The sequence below is a fragment of the Marmota marmota genome, unplaced genomic scaffold (genome assembly GCF_001458135.2).
Source record: "Marmota marmota marmota unplaced genomic scaffold, marMar, whole genome shotgun sequence".
NCBI lineage: Eukaryota > Metazoa > Chordata > Mammalia > Rodentia > Sciuridae > Marmota > Marmota marmota.
Window position 1 is genome coordinate 30,618,044 of NW_025999853.1, and position 21,723 is coordinate 30,639,766.

The 21,723-nt window shown below is 33.8% G+C and overlaps 1 protein-coding gene across 1 annotated transcript in view; it reads right to left on the minus strand.

Annotated features, from left to right (window-relative positions):
• The window catches only part of Nav3 (neuron navigator 3), a 339,372-nt gene that overhangs the window by 174,264 nt on the left and 143,385 nt on the right, over nucleotides 1-21,723 (minus strand). The window contains exons 6-8 of the mRNA XM_048808249.1: nucleotides 17,873-17,941; nucleotides 14,635-14,774; nucleotides 2,979-4,005 (exon numbers count right to left, since the gene is read on the minus strand). Of these exons, the coding sequence (XP_048664206.1) occupies nucleotides 2,979-4,005; nucleotides 14,635-14,774; nucleotides 17,873-17,941 (1,236 nt within the window). The remainder of the gene's footprint in view (nucleotides 1-2,978; nucleotides 4,006-14,634; nucleotides 14,775-17,872; nucleotides 17,942-21,723) is intronic.

Here is a 21,723-nt window from a genome sequence, read left to right on the forward strand (position 1 = left end):
ACCTAGAGTAGGAACAGTGAGAGTGAGCAAGGATTTCAGGGGTCACATCATCCAAATGTTATGACTTTATAATACAAAGCTTTCACTGACCATTAAAAATAATGAATATTAATCACTCTGCCTTAAGAGGACTTAATTTATCATTCATAAAATTATTCTGGTCAGGGACTTTAATCATTGTCTCATATAGATTGATAATAATATGTTACTTACATTTCTGTCATTTACTCCAAATATGGCTCTCTGCTAAAAAGCTTTATGTAGGATTATTTTATTTAAGCTATACAACAATTGACTAAGGTGGGCATTTTATTAATCACAGCTTACAAGATTAGAATCTGGAGTTTGGGGAAGGCTGTTAGCTAGGTGACAGACAGTGTTAAACACCTCCATTTTACAGATGGGAGAAGTGAGTTTCAAAATCTTTAAATAAGGAAAAGATCACATAATTGATCCTTGGTGACTGAGATTCTAACCCAGGCAGCATGCTGCAGGGCCATTTTCACAAACACCACAAGATGGTCTTCCTGTACAATGGTAAAGAAGGACACAGTCTATACTCTTGGCTGCTTGGATACATCATTTCCCTTTTATAATCTTCATTTTAAAATAGGCAATCTAAAACTCAAAGTGGATAAAGAACTTGTCAAGGTCACACGGTGGATCCACACTTACACTTCTAAGTCATGCTACGTTTTCCTTTTAATACTGAAAAGTTATATTTTCAGTGAGATATAAATGTATATACACATATAATACATATATGCACACAATGAAATATTACTTAATAATAAAAGAGAAAGCAATCCTATCATTTGTGACAACATGTAGGAAGCTGGAAGACATTATGTTAAGTGAAATAAGCCAGACTTAGAAAGACCAATAGCACAGGATCTCACTTAAATGTGGAACCTAAAATAAACCTCACAGAAGTAGAGAGCAAATGGTCAGTTACCAAGGGTTGGGTGCTTTAGGGGTCAGGTTTGGAGATTCACAGGTAGAAGAATACAAAATTTCAGTGAGCAGGACTAAATTTAAAGGCTCTACTGTATAACATGGTGACTCAAGTTAATAAGAGAATATTTCTCAAAAAATGCTAAGAGAATAGATTTTAAAAAGTGTTCTCACCACAAAAATGAAACCTATGTGAGAAACTCATATGCAAATTAGACATATTTAGTCATTCCTATAGTGTGCGTGTGTGTACACGGAAAACATAATGATATATATGGTAAATACATACAAATTTAACTATGAATAAAAATTAAATTACAAAAGGATTAGAGCTCTATTTTTTATGTTACTAAAGTCAATAGCAACACAGAACTTATCTGAGATGTTAATAAGGATTAAACTTGTTAAATTTTAAAAAAAGCTAAATTTTCAAATGGACACTATTTAATTTGTAAAACCACTGGATATTTTATCAGAATCAAAACATAAACAAAAGTCTGATAAATTGGCAGATACAGATTTGTACTTTCCTGTGAAAATAATTTGTGATTTTTTAAAAATCATGGATTATTTACAGAATATATCTGGGACACAAATGTGCTGTGTGTGAAAAACTTAAGACTTGATAATTTTGTCTTATGTTATTGAAATGTGGATTATGTTTTTGATATCTAAATTCTGCTTTGTCAGACAGGGCCCTTGGAATCTGAAAAGTCTCCAGACTCTTCTTATCCAAACACAAAGGCTTTTTTTTGCTGAAGAGAGAACAGCAAGATTGATGGAGGTATCCCAAGAGACTAAATGGAATAATTATAATTTTGTTTTGCTGAGTATATAAAGCTCTAGAGAAAAACAGGTTCTTCACTGAAGGAAAATGAATCATTATAATAATTGGTTTTATTTTTAAAAAAATTACACATTGAATAAATTTTTATAAATTTTATAACTACATAGTCTAGACTCTAGACTAATTATAGCAGGTCCTGTTTCCTATTGATAAAATTTCCTTCGTATTTTTAAATTGCCAATGTGGCAAAAGGATACAAAATAAAGTAGACATCATTCCTTCCTTTGTCAGGTCCTTACCAGGCAGGCAGTGAATAACATTGGGGAACAGAGCAGTGACTGACAGATTTCTAACGGACTGGAGCATATCACACAAAATAGGCAATGTACACTACTTCTATGACTGTGTATCATGATGCCTATATTTAGATATAGCATATATGGTATATTACTACATATAGAATAAAATAAAAAAATAGAATAAATAAATGTGATAACAAAGTATGCATATACTAATTACACAGCTACTTAATTTTGCCAAGGAACTTATGCCTCGTGTTGGAAATTAATATAAAATCTACTTTGGAAAAATGATGCCTTACAGACAACATTTAAGGAACATTTAAAATATTCCAGGATATAGAGTGAACACTGTCTCTTTTAATATTCTCCTATTTACAAGGTAAACTCTTATTTGTACTTGACACCTGAACAAAATGAGACTAAGAGATGTTAAATAAGGTCAAGTAGGTCAAGGTCAAGAAGCTGGCAAATGGTACAGTTGGGCATTAAATCCACATCTATGGTGCTTCCAGGTCTGCCTCTTTAACCATTATGGTATACTTTCTTCCAAGTATGACAATAAAAATGTTTTTAATTGCCATAAAACTGACATTATTCTAAAAAAGTTATAGTAGTAATACAGTAGTATAATATTGAAGGGAGAAGAAACCCATGGAGCCTGGGTTCTATTTTCCTTTAACAACAAGGAATTCAAGTTTTGAAGCCCTTAGTTTCTGAGAGATGGAGGTGGAAGGTTGGGAGAGGAGAAAGAATAAGACTAGATCACACTGGAAGTTTTTCTAGACTAAAATTCCATATTTAACTCTAGGCCTCTAGCTTCAGAGTGAAACCTTATTCCAAAATGACTATCTAAGACAGTACTTCAGCAGATATCTTGATGCCATGTACTCAGACTATGAAGAACTACACATATGGACCTACTGAGGCCGTCTTACCTGTAAATGAATGGAGCCACTGTGGCAGTGTTTGGGTGACTGTGTTGCTGCTGCTGAGGGAGATGGACAGCACCATTTCCTGTGCTCTGCCCACTGCTTTGCACCACTGGCACAGTACAGGAATTGGAAGGAGAAGCATGGCCAGCTTCCCTCCCTTCCAGAGGAGCAGGGCAGTTGGATGCACTTGCTTTCTCAGTGGTTATGGGCTTAGGTAAGGACTGGGAAGGGCTTCCCTTGGTAGTCCTGAATTTTTCAGACTCCTTGCTTGCTGCACTGCTAGGTGAAATGGTTTGCTTTGCTGTTGGAACCTTTGAGCCTGGTTTTGGAATCCCACTGGAAGATGGAATTAAGCTTTCCTTCTTGGCTGCTGTCGTCTTGCTGCCCTTTGGGATCAAGCTTGCAATTTTAGAGGTCTTTTTAGGAGCTGTCTCCGTCACCTGATCCTTCTCTTCCTTGACTGGTTTTTCAGTGCAAACTTTATTTTTGTCCCTGTTCTTCTCCTCTTTTTCCTTTGGCTGTAGCAAAGACTTTTTATTGCTGAGATTTTTGCTTCCAGCTTTTGGAGGGGCCAATTTAGGTGACACTTTGGGACTGCTATTCGTTGAGCCACCACTATTCAGGCCACTGTTAAAACCTTCCATTTCACCAGATTCAGAAAAGGCATCATCATCCTTCCCACCATCACTAGGTCCTGAACTCGAAGACTGTGGTGGACGTAGAGCAGTCCGGGCATTAACCAGCTTGAACTTTTCAAGCATGGATTTCTGACCCGAAGGCGCAGTTTTGACCCCTTCTGAGACGGGTGGCTTCAGTCTGTCGGAGGATGGTGTGGGAGAGGTGGCTGGGCTTGGCTGCTTCACGGTCAGCATGGTAGAGGTGGCACTGTGCTTGACATTCATGGACTTGCTGCGCCAGGGCTTGCTGGCACTAGGAGAAGGGATGGCAGAGGCAGGGGGCTGGCCAGCAGTGCTGGGAGGCTGCATGTTACCATTTACACCTGAAGACGGTTGAGGGACTTTGGAGGAATCTGGAGATGGTTAAGAAAGAAAATAAAGAAAAGGCTGGTTAGTTTTGATCATTCGTATCATATCATTGTGCCTCAAATATAAGCATCTCACCTCTGAACTCAAAAGAGAAATGTTATGTGGCATTAATCACTTCTATGATGGGATACTTAGAAATCAAGTACCACAAAAATCACAGCATTTGAAATATTGATTTTTTGGTTGGTGATCATGTTTTTCTATTCTGATATTATTATTATCAAATAAATTTATCTGCAGATGCATAAAACAGTGTGTCCCTTCCCTATGCATCTCTATTTTTTCCAACTACCACTATAGCTCATTGCCTTAAAAAAGTTTATTGTATAATGAATATTCAGAAACTGTTCTAAGCTACAGGGAGATCCGCTATTTTTATCAGATTAAATATGCTTATGAATCATAACCTAGCTTTTTGCTAATCTATTTTTATTTGAACAAAGTAATTATTGATGTCTATGCCTCTATAGGTCAGGTAATCTACAAATTAATCCATCTCTATTTCTATCTTTATAGCCATCTTACAAGGTATGTATTAATATTATTATCCTCATTTAACAGAATAACTGAGGCAAAGAGATAATAAATAACTTGTTCATGCTCACACAGCTTTGATTTGAACTCATTTCAGAGACTGTGCTCTTAACAAGCAATACATACAGCCCTCTTGAGTGATCGCAACTTGACATTATAAGAGAATGCAAAGCCATTCTGGGGAGCTACAAGGAAAACAAGACCCTTTGTCACAAGAGTTCTGCACAGTGAGTCAGTGTTTGCTTAGTTCTGCTCAGAAATCACATTAGAAAGTGAATTTTATATGAATGTTATAAGTCTGATTAATGCCTGATTAGTCATTTTTAAGAATAAAATATTAAAGATGGAATTTATCACAGAGTATAGAATAAAGAGGAACTGAGTTTTAAATTAAAAGATCTCAATTCAAATGGTAATATTTCTGAACTATATAACTATTGTCATTTAACTTCAAGTGCATCAACCAGGACCACGTCTTTTTCAACCCTTTTTTTGTGGGGGGAGGTAAGGGATGATTAAATTATATTTAATTGGTGCTGTTAACTTACTACATATTGACAAGTGTATACAAAGCTCTATTTTGGTGAAACAGCCAAGAATTGGATCTCATTAAATATTAATATTAATCCATACTCCTAAGTGTAAAGTTGTTTTTGTTTTAAAATGTTTATTTCAAAGAAGTGAAAATACATGAAAAACAATATGTCATCCAGCCAAGAGGAAAAGCATTCTAGTGTTACTTATTTTTCAAAAAGAGGTAACTGATATTCAACAAGAGACAATAACAAAAAAATTAAAGAAAGGAAAAGGGGCCAAATTTTGAGTTAAATTTTTGTTTGAGTTTTATTTTCTTTAAATAAGTGGGTCAAAAAAAAGAGAAGTAGATACTTGAAATTAGTATTAAGAATAGTGTAGACAAACATGTTTATATTAAATTTTCTTAAGTGATTTTGTATAGCAATATTGACTTGTAATTCTTACTTACTGCTTCTCTGTAAGTCCTCATTTCAACTGGCATGAATAAATAGTCACACTAATATTGCAAGATTAAATCTATATATTTTTATTTTTGTAAATAAATTTTACTTATTTTTACTGCTGTATTAGAATTGAATTCGTTGTTGTCTATTTCATACCCAATATACTTTAGATTAAAATGTAGTTGTTTACACTGGGAAGTCAATGAACAAATGCTTGCATTTTGTCTGCTTGAATTCTTAATGTTTACCTATTTAAATCTTAAAACACATGATAATAAATTGATCTTTTATAGTGTTCATGAAAAGTCTACAATTCTGTCCATGTTTAGCATATTTGTGGAAATCATTAGGTTCATGCCTACAGGTGTACTGATTCGATAACAAACAAATATCACAAATTTCAAAACTTCAATTACTCAAATCCATTCACTTTTTGTAAATGGATTTCAATCTTTTCCTTATTATCTGTGTTACAAATATGGTTAATTCTGAGTTTATAGCACCAACAGAACCCTCTTAGAGACTGATAACATTTCATTATAATTTGAATAATTATTGGTCACAGATGGAGCACATGAACTATTTACATATAGGAATGCCTACCAAATATTTTTCCATATTAATTTCTCCCTATTGGTTGGGTCTCATATTTGACTTAACTTTCTCTGGGGAAAAAAAAAGTCCTCCCACTCCTACTTCTCATCAGCAGAGCATCAAGCCTAGATAGGTTGTTCCTTTATGTTCTTCCATAGGTTATTATTTCTTGTTAGAGCCATTATCACTCTACTATAATTTCTTGTTACTTCTATTAAACTCTATTACCTGAAAGTAAAGACCACATCTGTATTCATAGTTTTATACTATGCCCTATCACCTACTATATGCCAAGCATGGAACTTAGTATTTAATATGCATTAACTCAATCAATTTTCCCCATAAGAGGATGAAGTTTTAATTATTCTTCACATTTTATAAAGAAAAATACAGAGACAAACAAGTTAAATAGCATAGCCCAAGTTACACAATTTGTAAGCGACAAAACAGAACTAAACTCTGGATTCTAAATTAATTTATCAAGCACTGTATTATACTATTTATCAAATCTAGAAGGATAAGTTCAATAGCTTATCAATTATAATATCATCCATTGAATATGGAAACATAAAAATAGTAACTGTTAGGCTAATGGCTTTAATAGGATTATATCAAGTGAACCATGTTTCTCAGTGACCCAGATTCAGTTGAAAACTAGATTTTTTGCCTCCAAACAAAATTCACTTTTCTAGTTCAGTGTATTATATAAATGCCTTTGTATTTCACACAGTGATCACATTGTTTTGCCGATTAATTTCAATATATATGGCTATACTTTTCTATTTTTTTGCAGGAATATTAAAATCAATGCTATCAAATTCTTACTAAATAATCTAAATACATGATCTTTTAGTGTTTACCAACTAAGACTCTGTTCAAGACACTACAAGACACACTATAATCTTTTTGGAGGAAATAAAACAGTTATAAAAGATAAATGCCATTGCATGGTGACAAACATTAAGTGTCAAACGAGTGGGAGATGAGAAAGAAAGTGGTAGGGAATATCCAAGTTGCAAGAGACCAACAGGACTGTATAGGAAGATCAAGGCAGAAAATGTAAGGAGATGTATTGGTTATTAAAGACAATAGTTAGGAAACTACAGGAATCTTCTTCTATTCATTTGCATTTAGAAATGTGTACATCATATACAGGAATGCCAAAGTGAAAAGCAACATAATCAAAGACCAAATCAAAGCCCACTCTGCTGGTCTCTTTGCAATCTATTTACAAAGGACTATAATGATACCATATTGAATTTGTCTTCATTTTCTTTTCTCTTTTTTTTGGGGGGGGGGAGTGGAGGGTAAGGGTAGCAGGGATTGAACTCAGGGGCACTCAACCACTGAGCCACATCTCTAGCCCTGTTTTGTATTTTGTTTAGAGCAGGGTCTCACTAAGTTGCTTAGCATCCCGCTTTTGCTGAAGCTGGCTTTGAACTTGTGATCCTCCTGCCTAAACCTCCTGAGCAACTGGGATTATAGGCATGCACCACTGCACCTGCCTGTCTTCAATTTCTTATACTGATCTAAAACTATTTGTGATAGTTGTTATTCTATACGAACTATCCAGTATTGTCTAGCACAGTGGTTCTCAAACTTTAATGGGCATAGGAGTTATCTGAGGACCTAATTGAGTGCATATTGTGATTCAGCAGATTTGCAGTGGCATCTCAGATTTTGTTTTTCAACAGGATTCCAGAAATATTCATGCTATGGTGCACTTTTGAGTTTTGAGTAGGCAGGATTGAACAGAATCATGGATTATGAAAACTGTTTCTTACCATAGTATCCAAGTTGGCTAAATTCATTTAATGTCCCATAACTGTGCAGTATTAATAGTTTCACTCTTTGAAATTCAGAACCTTGGCTAACCCTGAGTTCACCTGGATTTTTAACAGTTTGTGAACAAAGAGTCACTAAAAACAAAAGAAGCTCATTAAATTTTCCCAACATGCTTTTTCTCACCACTTTAACCACAAATTTAGTGTGAATATACTGTGTCTGCAACTAAGAAGTCAGAAGACTTATCCATAAATTCCTGGGAGCTTTGTTGGGGAAGAGAAAAAGAGGCAGAAAAATATCCAATCAGAATGGTTTTTAAATGGCTGATGAACAAGGGAAGTGGGAGATGGTACATCTTCCTTAGAAGAGAGAAAACAAGGTGATAACATTAACTAGACAAACTGCTGCAGAAGATCAAATTCAGAAAAGGAATTTCAACATCACTACACCCCAAAATGAAACAAGAGGGACTCCAAATAATCACATCCACGTCCAACCCACCATAATGGTTATAGCAACAGCCGTAAAATTGTTCTCAGATGAGTACACACATATAAGACTCTTCTCTGCACTCAGCTCTAAATCTGTCCCCAGCTTGGCTCTGCAGGGCAGCAATGAGGTATTTCAGGTTTCATTAAAAGGGCAAATCACAGGCCATTGTACATTAAGAAGGCAATGGAATGATAAGAGTCTCTCTGGACTCCTCACAATAAAGGGTACACAACAGCAGCAGAAATGGATGCCTCTGTGGAGTAGGTGCAGTACAAAATCTGGTCTGTGCTGTTTATATGGTCAGTAAGAAGCACCCTGGGTTCAATGATATATTTCTGAAGGTTGATAGCTCAGCTCCTGACTATGAATGAGTCTCAACATGGGGAAAAAGAATGGATACCTGATGCACAAATTTGAATGCATTCTTATAAATGGATTTGTATCTTGTATTTACATGGCCTATCTACTTACAGCTCTGCATCTGGCTCTGGTCTCCACTTAGCAATTTTCTTCCACTCCATCTCTTCTTCTTCATCTTCTTCCACCTCCACACCCACCACCACCAACTTGACCATAACCAAACAATAGTACTTACCAACTGATTGCATTATTCTAAGTATAAGCTTTTCATACCATAATAATCCTCAAAAGGCTTTAAATTTCTCTTGTTGGAAAGGAGGAAATGGAAACTTTGAAAGACAAAGTAACTTGTCTCCAGACATATGCATGGTAAAACTTAAAAAAGGCAAAATCAGAATTGGAGCTCAGGTTTATCTGTCTCCAAAGTTTGGAGGCTTTTGAACTCTCTAGTATTTCTATGTTTGCTATATACCCAGAAATTCTGCTGCCTCAATTTTCTAGAAAGTCACATTTGTTGCAATGGTGAATTTAATCAGTGACTCCTCGAATCATGTTTTCCTTCCTCCTCAGAGAAGAGGATGTGAATGGGGAGACCATCAAACAAGACACTCAGTGAACTATCCTAACCTCTTCAACATACTACTTCCACCCATTCCTCCCAGGTGATGTTAAGATATATGTTAATTCATTCAGAGTTAATATCTGATTATCTCATCTTGCAAATAAATAATATTGACTTGGGAATACTAGTCATCTAGTTCTAAAATTAACATACTGAGGCAATGCAGTACTTGTAACAGGGGGAGTTAAACAGGAACTTAATATATAGTTACAATATATAACTATAGAACTCCACTTAATAGATGCAATGGCCATCAGTCCGATCAGCCTGAGAGAGGACACAGGGACCATCCTCAATCAGTGAATTTCTCTTTATGACACTAAGTATGTTGCTTAGATGGAATAAAACTCACATTTGACTCAGAAATCCTCAATGTGACAACAGCAACAATGACAATAGAACCATTTTGCTTATAGTATTCCCTGCATAGCAGACATTGTACTAAGTGATGCAGAGGGCCCCTGCTGAATACAGGTCACCATAAGCATCACAGATCATTGTGGGAACAAAGAAAAGATTCAGCACAGCAGCTAAGGCAAAGAATTTGCCAAGTAATTAACATATCAAATATCAATTTGGTTCACAATAACATATCAAAATGGCTTTTGAAAATGTTTAAAAAGTTGAAAAAGGAGCATTCAAATCTAAATAGTCTTGTTACCAACACTACTTTGCATAAATGATTGCTTGCAAAATGCCTCAGTCATGGATTTTATGTTCAACAGAAACAGGATGCTATAGTAGGGTTGTGGAGGTGCCATCCACTCTGCACTTGATTTTATTTTACCATTTGCAAAGTCAGAGTGCCACTTTGTGGAGTATTGTGAAATTAAGGGCTGCTTCCATTCACCAGTCAGTTTCAAAAAAGTATGTAATTATGTGCAGGCACATATAAAATGAAAGCACCTCAAGATGTGTGCATTGTACATGCAAACAAATAACCTAATACCCCAAATTATTTGTTCATATTACCTGATATGTGTACCTAGTTGTATTAACTTTTGAAAACCCCTCATATCTCTGAAATGATATTGACACTGTATTTTATGCTTGTACAATATTAATAAGACAAAGTGTTAGGGTAAAACACAAAATTAAACTATCATAAAATAACCAAAATTTCACATTTACATTATCTTGAACAGCAAATAAAACAGTTCAGTCCTTGAACATTATAGTAAAACCAAGGTAATTAAAAAACAGAAAAAAAAGTGATTATGAGTTACATGTGTATGTTGTAGCTGACAATGTGCAGCTGAAATTTCCATGACCCTTGCAAAACACACATGAACTCTAATAGATTTTATATCATTGAATTAAAATCTTGCCAAATCCTTGGCATCAACCCTATTAAATCCTACATGAGTGTAAAATAAAGTAAAGGCTTCCACACCAGAAGAAGCTTCATTAGAATCCAGGAAAAGGGAAAGGAGCCCTCCTCTTGAGCAGTTGTACAGGTTCAATGTTAAGAATCACTTGGGAGAAACTATGCAAGGATGACAGCATTCCCTCTGGTGCGGTGGCATGTTCCTTAGCAACATGGAAGAACACCTCTCCTCTAAGGAACTCTGATAAACCACACATATTCACAGCATAATTCAGACACTGGGTTCCAAATAAAGCTAGGGATACTTACATCCCTAATAATAGTAAACCATTTGACTTTTTCCAATTTATTACACATTTTTTTTTGTAGAATCAGAATAATTTCTCAAGGTGGTTTCAGGCATGCACAGTATATGTCCAAATGAACCAAGGCATAGTTTTCACAAGATCTGATACCAGAGAGCAGGTATTTGGATTTTCTTTAGAGCATGTATCTATCTAGAGGACTCAGAGAGAACATAAGAAATGATTAAATGCTGGTGTCAGAATGTTATTATTCATTGTCACTTTCTGAATGGCAGATCATCAGAAGAAACTGAGGGACTCTCAAAAGAAAACCTTTACAAAAGATGGTATCTTCATTTCACCATTTGTTCTGAGAAATATGTTCCCACGTTCCACTTCAATAGAATGGTGACATGGCATGGTATTGTATTGTAACATTTCTACTTTAGCCTTCCCTGTGAGTGATAATATATGACAGTGTGCACTGATATTTTAATTCATTTGGTGAAATGGTAAAATGAGCACATTTTTAGAATTGCCTTATTATGAAAATGATATTAGATGTATCTTTTGAAGTGCAGTTTGTGATTCTCTACTGATTTCCATTAGATGTCATACCACTTGCAAATAAGCTAGTTTATTTTTTGCAAATCATACAAATGAGAAACTTTTTGTTGTTATTGTTTTCAACAGCTTGTTTTTCTTAAATAAGAAATGAAATTTTTTAAAAATTGGGAATAAACCCTTACTATCCATTACAAATTCTAGATAGCCCTGAATTGATTTATACAACTCATCACCCAAGACTTGTTAAAGAACATAGAAAGTATATTTCTAAAGTAGAAAGCATTCAGGGAGCACATTACAGATTATTTGATTAATTCTTAATAAAATATGTTAATTTACTAAGCTTAAATGTTCCATTTTCTAGTAAGCAAGGAGGAAAAACAAATAGAATATTCAAGTTAGTACTTTTTGATTTCTATTATTATAATACTGTAACCTATTAAAATTCTTTTTCAACTTTCACTTTTTTTGGTCACACCTAAGATATATAAGTAAACTATTTTGTGGCAAAGATCAACTTACCAGCAGATGGAAACTTGTATTTTCAATTTATTTTTATTTTTTAAATTGACACATGAAATTTTATATTTTTGTATGTTATGCTACAACTACCAATCTTCAGGTCAAAAAGCTTAAATCAAACATTTTAATAAAAAAGTGCTGTTCGAATGCAGGGTAATTATTTATTATTTTTTTATGTAATATTTATGATAGTTTTGTTTTTTTCTATAATTTAAAATGACAAAATATAGGGGCTGGGGTTGTGGCTCAGAGGTAGAGCGCTTGCCAAACATGCGTGAGCCACTGGGTTCGATCCTCAGCACTACATAAAAATAAAATAAAGGTATTGTTTCCACCTACAACTAAAAAATAAATGTTTAAATAATAAATAAATAAAATGACAAAATATAAGAACATAAGATTAATTAGGAAACAATGATATTGGTTCTGTAGATATAAAGTAACTCTACTTTTAACAGCAATGCCATGTTACATGTTTAAAAAAACCCTCAGCTGTATTATATCACATAACATGATTTAAAGTTATTATTGGCAGTTTATAGACATTTAATGCTTACATTTGATGTACTATAAATACCTGGATATAAGATCACACACTTTATATTGAATTATTTAGAATTAAAATTAATGGTTAATTTACCAGAAAAAAACTCTTGTTCTTTTGTTGTAGATATGTATCTAGAGAATTTTCACATTTTCTTTATGTGATGAAAGACCACATATCATATGATGTCTGTCTCCACCTTGTGGTTATTATAAATATTTCCACGTTCTGATTTTGCTCTACTCCTGGACATGAAATGGAATGGCCATGGAAAATGTCATTGCTAGTCTATTTTTGGATTTTTTATTATAACCTATAGTATCAAGTTGTTTAAATGGACACATAGAAGTCCAATCAGCATATTCACATATTTATTTGTAAGACTGTTAGTTTCTCCTAGAAATTCAAGATGCTAGTACTTCTTGTTATATGTTACAGAAACTTTCTAGGAAGGTCATGGAATGAGGAAAAATAATTTTTCCATGAGAAAATATCTTTTCATTTCTCCCCCAGAAAAACTGTACTTCTTCTGTAATATTTCTCAGAATCTTAAACCAAAAGCTTTATTCTGTGTCTTAAAGGCAAGACCCAAACGTCTATGCTATTTTATTTTTTTTACCCAAGAGCTGGTGATATTGCAGAGATCAGGAGACAATGCTCTGCTCTGAAGTATTTACAGTCTGCCTAATTATGTTTTAGTTGGAGGATAAGATAAACACTGCACATATGGTGCAATGCTACATTGTGAACAACCAGAGAAATGAAAAGTTGTGCTGCAATTGTGTGCAATAAAATAAAAATGCATTCTGCTGTCATATATACCTACTTGTAATAAATAGATAAATAAATATTTTTAAAAAGGGGTATCTGGTACATAGATCCTGTCAATTTTCATTCGAATAAGAGAAAATTCTCTTATTATTCACCTATCTGAAGAAATTTATAATTTCTAAACAGTGCAAAAGATTTGCTATTTGGTTGAATTATTCAAAGCAAATTTGCCATGTGTTCTTCTAATTAAACATATCATTTATTTTTTAATTTTACGTGCTGTTCCACGTAGGACCCAGCACCAAAAAAAGAAGTTTAAACTTCCATTGGTCCAAAAACACTGTTCTGAAATCCAACAGAACATCCTGGTCATTCCAGCACTCACTCACATTACCACAGTACAGGTTCCTAATTTCCTTGTGATTCAGATGGAACTTTCCTCTATCAAATCACTATCACTTCCTCTTCCACAATGGCAGCATCAATCCAACCCTTCTTTAAACGCACACTTTGAAGATCACAGGGAACTGGGTGACATATAGATGATTTATAAATAATCTTTATTTATGTCTGAATAAGAGAAAGCTTATTATTATTATTATTATTATTCACAATCTATATCCACCCAGAGAGATAGCCTTTAACATAGAATTCCACTGTCATTTTTTTCATAAAGATTTTATGAGTTGATAATTCAAGAAACAATAAACATGAATAAGTTGGGGAAAACTGAGGTAACTTTATTCTGCTTCTTTCAAAAGTACAGACCTATACTTTCAAAAGTACAGACCTATCATAATTATATCTCAATACATAAGATGTTCAAACTTTAGCTGCCCACTTATAGCACTTATATAAACTGAAACCAAAAATTTGAATAAAATATAGCTTTATAACTTCAGGATGAATTTTCATAGAACTTGAAAGACATAAAAAATGCTTTTTTATGCATCTGGGAGGAGATATTCTTCTGAAACAGATTTTATTCTCAGGTATCTAATTAACCACTTTAAAATGAACAAGTTCATTCCATAATATACTTCTCAGATAAGAAAAGCCTTGAAGAAAACTGAAATTCAGGAGGGCTATTTCGAGTTAGGAAATATAAGATAACTCCACTGATTGTATTTCCAATCCAATGGCTATATCACTCCTCAAATGTTAAATTTAGTGGGTTAACTCATGAGTTGTGTAGACTGGGTCCTTGATGGCAAACCTGATGAACACTTACCTTTTTCATTTCCATTTGCATAATTTGGAGGCTTGTTTTTGTCAATGCTGTTAAAGCTCTGACTTCTTCTATTTAAATTGGAGGCTCCCTGGACTTTGCTGCTGCTGCCTGCAGCTGGCACCCTAGAGGGTCCTGGAAGCCTGAAATAGCAGAAGAAAAATTACATCACAACCCGCATTTCAAAAAATAAGGAGCATGAGATTCTGAGCAGGGAAGAGTTAATGGAAAAAATACAGTTCAGGATTTTCTAAAATCGAGTTTGCAGAAAATGGTGGTTTAAGTGACAAATAGCTAAAACAGAGTCAGAAATTATCAGACAAATCTTGTTTCACTTTTCAATAAGCATGCCCCCAAAGACCAGTAATAATGTAGAACAGTTAAAATAAGGTGACCTTTCACTAAAATAGTCAAACTTACTCCATTCTTGATGAATAAAATTTTGCCTTCCAAGTACTTAAATAATTATAGGAAAAGTAAGGGAAATGGTAACACTTCACTTTTAGACTCTCGGCATATTAATCAGCTATTTGCAGCTGTTTAACTTATTCTTTTAATACATGTAGTATTTGTTTATCTCAGGTAGCTGTATTCCAAGTCTTGTAAATTAGTAACAAGAGGAAAGTAACTGTACAAATGGCAAACAGGAATTGTGTTTTGACTATCTAAACTAGTTAGCTATGCTATTCTAAGTATGGTGCCAGTATTAAGGTCATGGGTTCAATTATATTTGACTGGGCTGCCTCACAAAAAAGGCTTTCATTCACTTGTCAAAAATACACAACTAGGCTTTAGCTCCTGATCATACAGGAGATGTGACCAAAAAAGATTCAGGTCTAGGAAGGAAATCAATATTAGGAGGAAAATAACAGCTTAGAATAGCTTTATGACAGCAGGCTGAGCTACTCTTTGTATGTGAAAAAACAAGATGTGAAAAAATACACATGATCTATCTTATAATCAAAGGCAGTTTGACAAGAGGTTGTGACCTACCTATTGTATTTGAACTATAATTAAATATAAGTTGAGATAATTTATTTCACTGTTTTTCCCCTTTAGAACTCCAACTCTTGATTATTTCATAAACTGTGCCTAATTTTTATTGTATATTACTATCATATATTTCACATTTATATTAAACCCGATCCATATAAATTAAAAACTAGAAATTAAGAACTAGTGTTGACACTAAGGTCTATTTAGAAAACATTATTGAAGGTTCCTGACATCTCTGCTTGTAGGTGCTGCCACCTTGTGAACATGACTATGTACTACTCTGAAAATTCCTATTAGAAAAGAAAAAGAACAAACTACCCAGAATCTATCGATACAATACAAAATTTTAACAGTTTTCTTTTATAAAATCTTAAAAATAACAGAGCATTTTATCTGCTATATGTCAAAATTTCTAAATCCAGTTATTACAATACTTAAATTTTAATTCATCTTTATAATACTACCTATTTTATTTCTGTAGGTTATTTAAGAAATAAAATCCTTACAAAGTATAAATACTTTTATAGTACTTTCAGTAACTGTAAAATGAAATGAACATCAGAAAAACGCAAATAGTAGCTTCAAAAAGTGTTCATTTCTTGGAACAGTCAATAGTTTCAAAATTTTAAGTGTTTTACAGTTTAGATACAAATGGCTAATAAATATTCCCTTTAGCTATTTTGCTAATAAGAAGTTATGTCATATACAGATTAGAATCTTTTCCAAATGATTCCAGCATTAAACTTTTGCTCAAATAGATCTACAAGGGTTTGCAAGTGTAGCACACTAACTGCAGACATGAGGAGTATCAGTGACTTCACTCTGCAGATGGGACTAAACTAATTAATTTGGCCAAACGTCCCAATCATAATAAATTTGTGAACAAGTCTTGTAGATATAACCATAGTCTTAGAAAGCCTACTCCAAACTTACATGTGTAAACAGATTTAGTCACAAAATTTGCCCTTCTTGCAATGAAACTTGACCCATTTGTAGAAAGCAATTAAAATGCCTTTTAATGTTTACTGTGACCCATGAAGCCAAGTGCTTTTCAGTCCTCAGAAGAACAAATTAAAACAAATTAAAAAGTACATTTGCTCTTCTCATTACCCTAATTTGACAGGCAGCCAGAGCCTCCGGATCATTCATCAAAGTAATAAAAAGGGAAATGAGATGAAGAAAAAAAAGGGGGGGGGGGAAGAGAGACAGAAAGGACGTGAAAGAGAAATGTTCTATTAAAACAAAGTACTTAAAATACATCTTACATGTCCAAGTGTTAGAGGGGATAATAAAAATGCCCATTGTACATGGCAGGTCACTGGTTTCTTGCACATCGTAATTTATATCATTCATTGTAAGTTTTAATTAAATACTTCTTAGGATTTGTCTCTCCAGAATCATTTAACTACTGTGGAAAAGGATATAGAAAACCAAGGCAAAGGAGAAAGCACCTACCTCAGGTCAAGGCATCAGAAGTCCTTGAGGTCAAGTATCATATACTAGGATTCGGTAATGAAGCAGGGGCAAATATACCACCCTGGCCACTTCCCCGGGACTGAATTGTTGCACAAACTCTTAGACTACTCAGAGGTACAAAATACTTTAGCTATGGCTTGACTCAGCGGCTTCATACTACCATCACACCTTCAGCAACATAATATTTTCTTTTAAAACAAACTTTTCCAACACATTCTTATGTATTGTCATTTTCCAAACAGTACATATTATACTGCCATTTATTATTATGTGTCTCTAAAATACACACATCATAAAGAAGCAAAAAATTAAACTATTATGGATAGAGGAACAATCTGATGCTAACTTCCCCACCCAAATCTGCCAGTGTTTCTCAGTTCCACTTCAAAATGTGCAATAATTAATACACACCCATCTCAACAAGCAACTGCAATCTGGTATAATTTCCAGATTATTGTCACCCAGAAAGAATCATAGGGGCCAACAAAGAAATTATTTTCTTGACTTACTTAAGCCTAGAACCTAGACTTCATTGCAATTTATAGTGTATAACAAAAATGAAATAAAAGAAGCCAAAACCATTTAATCTCTAACAACACATGCTTGCTCCTGAGACTATATGGTAATCCATTCAGAATAATTCAGTGCTCTAAACTTTGCATTTGGAACTGTGTTAATGTTTAAAAAAAATTATGGTGATAGGACAAAATATCACTGGGTATTTACTTGAATATCACTAACAAGCAATAAATCAGAGATATTAACTGACCTAGTAGGCTTTTTTTGACTGGTTGCAATTCCACTGTGATTAGACTGAGTTGCATATCTGGCTGTCAGACTGTATGAGGAGAAACAGAGAAATTGAATTAAAGAGATTCTTTGAACATGGAAAGAAAGCACAAACTTATAAGAAAACTATGAGTTCATGAAATGCAATTGGAACACATATGAACATGTATAAAGAATAACTTAATAAGAAAACTATGGTAATGCAACATAACCACCATGACCTTGGACTATGAATGCACTATGAAACAATGCAGTACCACCCTGGTAATAAGATGTGGCATTATTAACTTTAAAATTATGATTGTGTGATAGTATTAATATTCTTAATAGTATTATTGCATCTTATGAAATCCAAGCGGGTTTGTGTGTAATAAGTTATTGTTTCTACTAGACAAAAATTTTTAAAGGAAATGTACAGTAAAATATTTTTCTCTAAAGAAGGGTCTACCCAAAGTTGAAATATAAGTGTATTTAAATTCTTGAAAAACAAGCTTAACAAATACTGGTAACAATTTTGGGCACTCTTGAGTTGCCTTTCTTAATGATTTTTTAAATCAAAATCTTCATTCAAAGACATATAAGAAAGAATTAAGTAAGCCAAGTTTGGAAGAATAACACTGCATAAAACAAATGCAAATTTGTATATTAAGTTAAACTGTCTTTTAGTTATTAAGAGTTGATGAATTAGTGTTCAAAGAAACAGGACCAACACTGGGGTGTTGGCATCAGGGTGACAAGGGTCACATGGAGCCTTACTGCAATTGATCCAGTTACTTTGTTGCCCAGCAGCGAGGAGCGCTTTAGTGAAGAAAAAGATGGCTTAGGATCAGGATCTGTTTCCTAAATTAATTATTAGTCCTCTGAGCAAGTCTCGGGTAACACAGACGTCCTCATAGAGGAAGTCTTCGGGTACATTGAACACTTATTTTTTACATTTGTCATGTTATATACATGGTTATTTGCATAGAATACATTCTGTATTTTAACCACACTGAACATCTAGTTATAACTGGCCAAACTATCTCAGTAATAGTAATACCAGAATAAATGAAAAGTAAAAAATAAACTGTCTCACCATGTCTTCATACATGTACTTAGAGTAATGATGTCCATCCCATTTACCTGCCTTTCCCACCCCCATGCCTCCTCCCTTCCCCTCCCTCCCCCTTTACCCTATCTAGAGATCATCTATTCCTCCCATACTTCCCCCTACCCTTGCCATTCCCCATTATGAATCAGCATCTTTATATCAGAGAAAACATTCAGCATTTGGTTTTGGGGGATTGGCTTATTAGCATTATATTCTCCAACTCCATCCATTTACCTGCAAATGCTATGATTTTATTCTCTTTTAATGCCATGTAATATTCCATTGTGTATATACACCACATTTTCTTTATTCATTCATCTATTGAAGAGCATATAGGTTGGTTCCACAGTTTAGCTATTAAGAATTGTTGAAAAAAATGTTCTATATATGTGTAATATGAATTGAAATGCATTCTGCTGTCATATATAACAAATTAGAATAAATTATAAAAAAAGAAAAAAAAAGAAACTATACCAATGCAATGAGATATTCATTTAAAATTTAAAGTTTTTTTTTAAAGGGACTCAAAGAGAGGAAAGATTGTTTGTGAATTTCTCAGTTAACTTGTCTGTCCAAGAATAAGAGAACCATTTAAAGTTTAGTGACTACTTCTTGTCTTATACTTTCCAATTTGAACACAAATGTATGTAATAAAGATAATAATCAAGCAGCATATATCCTTTGAGGGAAATGAGACTACCTCATTGATTTTGCTCCATGTTTTTAAGGAAATACCATAATATAATTCCTAGTATAGAACTAGAAATAAAGGAAAAACCAAGTCCAGCGAGGTTAAGTAATTTAGTCAAAATCATCTTGATTTTATTGCCCATATGTGTTTTCTGATTTCTTTTGAAAGAATACAGTATTTGCTGCCTTATTTTTGTTCTAAACAAGTTCTCTTACTTTAATTTCTTGACATTTAGCTTCTTTCCTGCTTCTCTTACATTTCTGAAGAATACCAGAGTTTTTCCAAATTTATGTTTGAATTTGACCACGTGACTCTTCTATTTTTGGAATCTCTCCTTTTCATAGACAGCCAAGCTCACTTGATTGTCTATTACATTCTTGTGTCCTTTTTTCCTTCAACAAATCTTAGTTTCCCAACTCTTTTCCTCCCAAAGGTATTCCTTCTTTCCTCAAACACTTTTATGCATTCTTTCACTTAGTAATTTATTTCCTACAAAGATCTGAACTAAAATGTTACCCTTTAGCATTAACCTCATCTACATACTTCCAGCCACAAATATCAACTACATAAAAGACGTGTTCATGATCTTTAAACTCACACCAAAAATCACTACTTGCTTTCTTTTATCTTCTGTTCCTTCCATTAATAACTTTATTTCTATTCATGGAAGCAAAATTTCTTCAGTGATATGGACTTGAAATCACAAGAACCGACTTTTTCCTTTTCCTTTTCAATTGTTACAGATGAGCAATCAATATCTAGTCATGCTGTTTGGACCGCTACAAATCCTTTTGCATCTTTGTTCTCTTTCAATTCCCAGGTTTATCACACTAACTCAAGCTTTCAACACTTTCCACAGTGCCTCTTAAATAGAGGAGTTGAAAGGTTTCACTCTTACCGAACTCATTATATAGAATGGGACAATTAGAACCACAAAGGAACACAAACTGTATCTAGTCTTATCTCCTGATGTTATAGGTGAAGGAAGAAAAGTGCAAAGAGATAAACCATAAATTTCCTAAAACATAAAGAAGATTGGTGGCACTGAAAAGTATATTCTAGCATTCAAAGAGTTCTACAGTGCTTCTTTACATTTGCACCCTATGTTCTACCTTTGTCACCTCGTGCATTTTGTACTCAAGAGTAGTTCTTAACCATCACCCAAGCATTAATTGTGCTTCTCTTATTTGGGCTGCCTTACTCTCGCTGTCATTCCCACGGGAATACTTCCTAATTGTGTCCATCATAACTAAATTCTTCTAAAGGACCACTGTAAATAACACCAAGTACACCTAACATGCCATCATCTCCAAGATCCACATGGAATCTCTGCATTTTTTTTTACCTTCTCATGTAATAAAAACATAATTTTAGTTATTTAAAATTGTAAACATAACAAGGTTTCTTCAAGGTAATCTCTTTGCTTGAATTATTACAAAGGATAAAATAGTTTATCAGAAAAGTCCCACAAAATGCACTTGAAACATATTCAAGTTGATGAAAAGAGAAATGAAGGTTTTGTGATTTTTTTATAAGGAAATAAAATTCCTGGTATTTTTTTTTTATTTAATAAGATGTGCCAAGACTATCATAGACATTGAGAGCTTGCCTGCTTTCTCTTATTAAAAGAGAAAACAGTACATTTTGGAAAAAAATGTGACCTACATCACCAAACCAATTGCATAATTTTAATAATAGGGAGTATATTGTTAACACAATTTTTATTTGGACAACAGAGATGCATTTTGAAAGACTTGTATTCCAGGAATACAGTTAAGAGAAAAAGAAGACGACTGTGGAATTCTCAACATGACACATGACACAATTCATTTAACAAACAAATTGCACAAAAAAATATTTGGAGGGAAAACCTATATAGTCTTAAAATAACTTAAAAGTAATTGTCATGTATGGATCCTTATTTAGATCCTGACTCAATCAAACATTAAACTGTTGTTAAACATTTAACTGTTAAACCTTTATGAAAAGTTGATAATAAATGAAGCAAGGTAGGTGGTAAGTCGGTAAAAGGTCGAATCTGATTGGGGGG